Source organism: Vulpes lagopus, chromosome 11, assembly GCF_018345385.1.
Source record: "Vulpes lagopus strain Blue_001 chromosome 11, ASM1834538v1, whole genome shotgun sequence".
NCBI lineage: Eukaryota > Metazoa > Chordata > Mammalia > Carnivora > Canidae > Vulpes > Vulpes lagopus.
The window spans coordinates 49849070-49855355 of NC_054834.1; the positions used below are offsets into that span (position 1 = coordinate 49849070).

The 6286-nt window shown below is 76.1% G+C and overlaps 1 protein-coding gene across 1 annotated transcript; it reads left to right on the forward strand.

Annotated features, from left to right (window-relative positions):
* Nucleotides 1–552: 552 nt before the first annotated feature.
* On the forward strand, nucleotides 553–4105 carry DRD4 (dopamine receptor D4). The gene is made up of 5 exons (XM_041723323.1): nucleotides 553–892; nucleotides 2095–2207; nucleotides 2319–2683; nucleotides 3421–3822; nucleotides 3901–4105. The coding sequence occupies exons 1-5, from the start codon at nucleotides 617–619 to the stop codon at nucleotides 4101–4103; spliced, it is 1359 nt and encodes a 452-aa protein (XP_041579257.1). The 5' UTR covers nucleotides 553–616; the 3' UTR covers nucleotides 4104–4105.
* Nucleotides 4106–6286: the final 2181 nt, after the last annotated feature.

Sequence of the window (6286 nt, forward strand, 5' to 3'; positions counted from 1 at the left end):
AGGGCCCAGCGCACGCGGCTACATGCGCGGCGGGTGGGCCCCGACGGGGACAGGCTTCCGCCCCGGAGCCGCCGAGGCCATGAGGTCGCGCTGTCGCAACCGGCTGGAGCGCAGCGTGAGCCCGCGCGGCGGATGGCCACCCCGGCACCTGCCCCACCGGGCCACGCTGCGCCGCCGCGACCCTGGGTGCGCGGGGCGGGGCGGGGCTCCCAGAGCGGGCCCCGCGCGCCCTCCTCCGTCTCGCCCAAGGCCCTGCAGTGAGCCGCGGGCGCCGGGGGCCCTGCGGGGTCGGGGCGGCGGAGGGCAGCCCGCCTGGGGCGCACGGGCGAGGCGGGCGGACGCTCAGGCACGGGCGCCCGGGCGCGGGGAGGGCTCCCTCCGGAGGCGCCTCCTGGACCGCCCCTGAGAAGCGGACGCGCGGCGGGACCTCGTGGACCCCAAGCCCGGCCGGGCGCCGCGCCCCTCGCGCCCCCCGCGCCGCCCCTTCCACCTGCGCGGGGACCGCGAACGCCCGGACCGGCCGGGGCGGGGGGGGCGGGGCGGGAGGGCGGAGCGGGGGGCGGGTCCAGGGCGCCGTCCCGGGGCTGCGCGCCCGCCGGGCCGCGGGGCGGGGGCCATGGGGAACCGCAGCGCCGTGGACGCCGACGGGCTGCTGGCGGGGCGCGGGCCGGGCGCGGGGACCCCGGGGACCCCGGGGACCCCGGGCGCGGCGGCGGCGCTGGCGGGGGGCGTGCTGCTCATCGGCGCCGTGCTGGCGGGGAACGCGCTCGTGTGCGCGAGCGTGGCGGCCGAGCGCGCCCTGCAGACGCCCACCAACTACTTCATCGTGAGCCTGGCGGCCGCCGACCTCCTACTCGCCCTGCTCGTGCTGCCCCTGTTCGTCTACTCCGAGGTGAGCCCGCCCCGCGCCCGCCCCGCGCCCCACCCGCGCCCCCTCTCCTCGCCCTGCTCGGCGGCTCCTACCAACGACACGTCCTCGTCCTCCAAGCCGCGCGCTCAGAAACGGGCGACACCGCCAGTCGGGCCGCCCCCCTGCACCGGCGGGGGTTCCATTCCCCGGGGAGCCAGATGGACGCGCAGACTCGGGTCGAGCCACCCCCCGCCCCGGCTGTCCCGGGGGCACAGGGACACACATCACCGCACAAAGCACAGCCAAGCGTGAGCAGGAGCGCGCAGGCGGCCGGGCCCCCGGGAAGCCCACGCGACACGCGCTGTGCCCACAGCAGGAGGGGCACGCGGCCCCAGGAGCCGGGGGCAGGGAGCAGGGCGCCCCCCGCGCCTCACAGTGGACCCCAAAAGACGGGGTGGCGTCCCACCCCCGCCGGGAGCCGGGCCCGAAGCCCTGGTGGGACCCCCGCCGCCGGCCCTGCTGCGCTGCTGCCCACTGGGCGGAGGAGCTGCTCAGGGCCGGGAGCGCGCTGGCTGGGCGCTGCGGGAGGGGCTCAGCGCCGCCGGGTCACTAGCAGGACAAGGACACGCAGGGCCTGCGCCTGCCCCTCCCCCGAGCCCCGCCGGACGTCACAGCGACGGCCCTTAAGCTCCTAATCGTCCCAAATCAGCGGCAGGGGATTTAGAGGGGGCGGTTGTCTGCTCGTTGCCCTTGGTGGGGGCGCTGGGCACGTGCGGGGCTCTGCACCCCTTCACTCATTTATCCTCAGGGCGGTTTTGTGGGTGCTATGGACACTCTCATTTTACAGATGAGGGCACAAAAGTGAGGACCCGTCGAGTCCGAGCGCAGGGACAGGGCTTAACCAGACAGGCCGACTCTCGCCACCCCGCGGGGGGACGCGGCGGGGCTCATGTCCTGGGGCAGGAGGACCGCAGTCTGCGGGAGGGGGGGCCCGCCTCCAGCACAGCATCACACTGGGGTCCTCCACCGCCTGCACCCCTGCTCCGGGGGCCCTCCCAGGGCGACGGAGGGGCTCTGCCCAGCGCGGTGGCAAGGCGGCCAGGCGGAATCCCGGACCTATTCCCGCCCCCCGGGAAGCTGGGCGTCAGAGCGCGGCCCGGGTGGCGGCGAGCGCTCTTGGGCTGGGGGGCGGCCGGCTGGTCTCGTGCGTGTCGTGCCCCCACCCCGGGCCCCTTGCGGCGCAGGTCCAGGGCGGCGTGTGGCTGTTCAGCCCGGGGCTCTGCGACGCGCTCATGGCGATGGACGTGATGCTGTGCACCGCCTCCATCTTCAACCTGTGCGCCATCAGCGTGGACAGGTGAGCCGCCCCACGTCGGCCCCGCCCCTCACCAGGCCCCGCCCCCGCCCCGCCCCTCGCCAGGCCCCGCCCCGCGGCCCGCGGCCCGCAGCCCTCACGGCGCCCCCGCAGGTTCGTGGCTGTGGCGGTGCCGCTGAGCTACAACCGGCAGGGCGGGGGCGGCCGCCAGCTGCTGCTCATCGGCGCCACGTGGCTGCTGTCGGCGGCGGTGGCCGCGCCAGTGCTGTGCGGCCTCAACGACGCGCGCGGCCGCGACCCCGCCGTGTGCCGCCTGGAGGACCGCGACTACGTGGTCTACTCGTCCGTGTGCTCCTTCTTCCTGCCCTGCCCGCTCATGCTGCTGCTCTACTGGGCCACGTTCCGGGGCCTGCGGCGCTGGGAGGCCGCGCGTCGGGCCAAGCTGCACGGCCGGACACCGCGCAGACCGAGCGGCCCCAGCCCCCCGCCCCCCGACGGCAGCCCCGACGGCACCCCCGCCCCGCCGCCCCCCGACGGCACCCCCAGCCCCCCGCCCCCCGACGGCAGCCCCGACGGCACCCCCCGCCCCGCCGCCCCCCGACGGCAGCCCCGACGGCACCCCCAGCCCCCCGCCCCCCGACGGCACCCCCCGCCCCCCGCCCCCCGACGGCAGCCCCGACGGCACCCCCAGCCCGCCGCCCCCCGACGGCAGCCCCGACGGCACCCCCCGCCCCCCGCCCCCCGACGGCAGCCCCGACGGCACCCCCAGCCCCCCGCCCCTCAACGGCACCCCCGGCCCACCGCCCCCTGACGGCACCCCCCGCCCCCCACACCCCGACGGCAGCCCCGACGGCACCCCCAGCCCGCCGCCCCCCGACGGCAGCCCCGACGGCACCCCCCGCCCCCCGACCCCGACGGCAGCCCCGACGGCACCCCCAGCCCGCCGCCCCCCGACGGCAGCCCCGACGGCACCCCCCGCCCCCCGCCCCCCGCCGGCAGCCCCGACGGCACCCCCAGCCCCCCGCCCCTCAACGGCACCCCCGGCCCACCGCCCCCTGACGGCACCCCCCGCCCCCCGCCCCCCGACGGCAGCCCCGACGGCACCCCCAGCCCGCCGCCCCCCGACGGCAGCCCCGACGGCACCCCCAGCCCCCCGCCCCCCCCGACGGCAGCCCCGACGGCACCCCCAGCCCCCCGCCCCCCGACGGCACCCCCAGCCCGCCGCCCCCCGACGGCAGCCCCGACGGCACCCCCAGCCCCCCGCCCCCCGACGGCAGCCCCGACGGCACCCCCAGCCCCCCGCCCCTGAACGGCACCCCCGGCCCGCCGCCCCCTGACGGCACCCCCAGCCCCCCGCCCCCCGACGGCAGCCCCGACGGCACCCCCGGCCCGCCGCCCCCCGACGGCAGCCCCGACAGCACCCCCCGCCCCCCGCCCCCCGATGGCAGCCCCGACGGCACCCCCGGCCCGCCGCCCCCCGACGGCATCCCCCATGACACCCCCAACGCCAACCCCCGCCCCCCGCCCCCCGCCCCCGACGCCGCCGCTCCCCCTGCCGCCAACCCCGCGGAGCCCCCGCGGCAGCCACGCAAGCGGAGACGCGCCAAGATCACGGGCCGGGAGCGTAAGGCCATGAGGGTCCTGCCCGTGGTGGTCGGTGGGTGCCTGCCCGGGTGGGGGCGGCGGGGGGGCGGGCGGGGTGGCCGCGGGACCCGCTCACCGCCCCGCCCCCCAGGCGCCTTCCTGCTGTGCTGGACGCCCTTCTTTGTGGTGCACATCACCCGCGCGCTGTGCCCCGCCTGCCCCGTGCCCCCGCGGCTGGTCAGCGCCGTCACCTGGCTGGGCTACGTCAACAGCGCCCTCAACCCGCTCATCTACACGGTGTTCAACGCCGAGTTCCGCGCCGTCTTCCGCAAGACCCTTCGCCTCTGCTGCTGAGCGGCGCCCCCCCCCCCCCCGCGCCCTTCGCAGGGCCTGGCCAGGCCTGGCCTGGGGGGCAGGGCCGCGGAGCCGAGGGGGCGGCTCGGTGCGGCTGATTGAACCAGGTCCTTCCTCAACACCTGCTGGAAGGCTGGGCCTGGGGCGGCCTGGGGGCTCTGCGGGGAACCCAGACACCCCTTGGGCCCCTCGTCCTCCTGCGGAAGCCCAGGGAACAGACCCCGGGAGGCTGGTTCCTGCCCCAGGGTGAGGTGGGGGGCTGCCCCAGGCCCTTAGGCCCTCCCACGTTGAAGCTTCCAGAAGCATGCTGGCTGTCCCTGGGAAGGCCAGGACTCAGCTGGAGGGGCTGCCCACAGGCTGGCTCGTGGTGACAGCCGGGACACACCGCGGCCTCCCCCCGCCGGTGCTCCTCCCGCAGTGGGGCAGGGACGCCTGTCCGGGGCAGCGCAGGGCAGTGTCCTGGTGCTGCCCCTTCCCTGGGAGGACAGGCCTCGCCCTGCTCAGCGCAGCTCCCGCCAGCTTCCCTCAGGCCGTGTGGAAGGAGCGAGGACATGGGGCCGCGGCACTTGGTGGGCCCATCGAGGCAGCCTTCCCCTGGGGGGAGGGGGCACCAGGCTGCCCCTGGGCAGGAGGGGGCGGCGGCAGCCCCTCAGCCTCTTGCTGTCTGTGCTTCCAGGTGGTTCTCTCCCAAACATGAGCAATTATGGGCCGAGGGGTCCTAACTCACAACAGTGGCACTGCCTCCCCACCCCTGGCGGTGCTCAGGGCTCCGGGGGCACCCAGGGACCCTGGCTCTGGTGGCAACTGCAGCTCCTGGGACCTCGGTGCTCACCAAGTGTGAAGACAGTGGCTGCAGACGCCCTGGGTCCCCCGCAGGGACAGGCAGGAGCCCCAGACAGCTGCCCAGAGCTGGGCCGCTGCTCCCTCCACAGGCACCTGGGGGCCACTGTGGGGAGTCAGAGGTGTGCCATCACCCCTGCCCGGCGGCTGTGCCCACCTCCCAACCGCGGCTGGCCCGCCTTGTCGTCACCTATACGCAGGGGGCAGGACTGACCGAGCCAGTGAGCGGCACGTGCCCAGGTTCTGAGCTGGAGACCCCGTCCCATCCCCGCTGGCCTTGGAGGGGACTAGGTGCACAGCATGGGGGTGGTCTGTGCAGAGCCACGAAGGCCTGGATGACTGGGAGAGGCGTCCAGCCACCCAGCTCGCTCAGCCGCCCCCGCAGAGGCCAAGGGTCACCCCAGCCTGCAGCTCCCTGGAGCTTGGGCCCGAAGACCCAGCGCCCCGCAAGGCCTGGCCTGTGCTGACCCATCCCCCGCGCCGCGGCCGCGGGAGGTGCCGTCAGAAGCCACGGGCGGCCAGGGCACCACAGGCCTGGAAAGCACACACTTTGGAAAACTGTCCCCAGAACGTGCAGTCCTGAGGGCTCCATCCTTTTATTTCAAGTAGCTCCATGCTCTGCGCGGAGGCCGAGGCAGGGCTTGCGCTCACGACCCTGAGATGATGCCCTGGCTGAGCCGAGCTCTGGCCCCCCGGCCCCTGCGAGGGCCCCCAGAGCCAGGAGGAGGAGCGCCAGCGCCCCAAGGGCGGGGATGGCTCGGCTGTCCATGTTTGGAGCATTTCCAGATGTGCAGGTCCCCCGCGGTCCTCTCCCTGCCGCCCCAACGCTCAGCGCACTGGGGCCCGTGGACCCGCCAAGAGCTGCGAGGTGCCCCCCTCTGGCTCGTTCCCCCCATGGGAATGGACCCCTGGGCGTGCACTGAGGAGGGCGCCCTGCGGGGAACAGTGCACGCCCCATCGCACAGACTTCTCGGCCTTCAGCTCCGGGAGGCAGCGGCGGGCACAGGGCTCGGGTACGTGTTACACTTGGGAAAGGAAAACCCGAGAAGCCGCGTGGTCCACAGAGTGGGGGGTGGGCCCAGGCCCTGTGGGCACTCACACCCCCTTCCTACCACGCCCCGGGCCCCCTCAGCCCCCGCCGTGGCTGCATCCCAGAGCCAAGGCTCCAGAGTTCTGCAGACTTGGAACTTTCTCGAAGTAGGAGTCCAGGGAGGGTGCCGGGCTGGGGGTGACCTCCGAGCACACGGCTCACAGAAACTTGAGGCCAGCGTGGACCTGGGTGACGTCGCAGAGGGTCCTGGCGGCTGCCGGCTTGCCCACCCACAGACGTGCATCTCTCCACG

Excerpts from the sequence above, each read along its gene's own strand:
- DRD4 (XM_041723323.1), top strand. The coding sequence starts at position 617 with ATGGGGAACCGCAGCGCCGTGGACGCCGACGGGCTGCTGGCGGGGCGC. Across the intron at positions 893-2,094 it reads CCCTGTTCGTCTACTCCGAG|GTCCAGGGCGGCGTGTGGCT; the intron begins GTGAGCCCGCCC and ends CTTGCGGCGCAG. Across the intron at positions 2,208-2,318 it reads TGCGCCATCAGCGTGGACAG|GTTCGTGGCTGTGGCGGTGC; the intron begins GTGAGCCGCCCC and ends GCGCCCCCGCAG.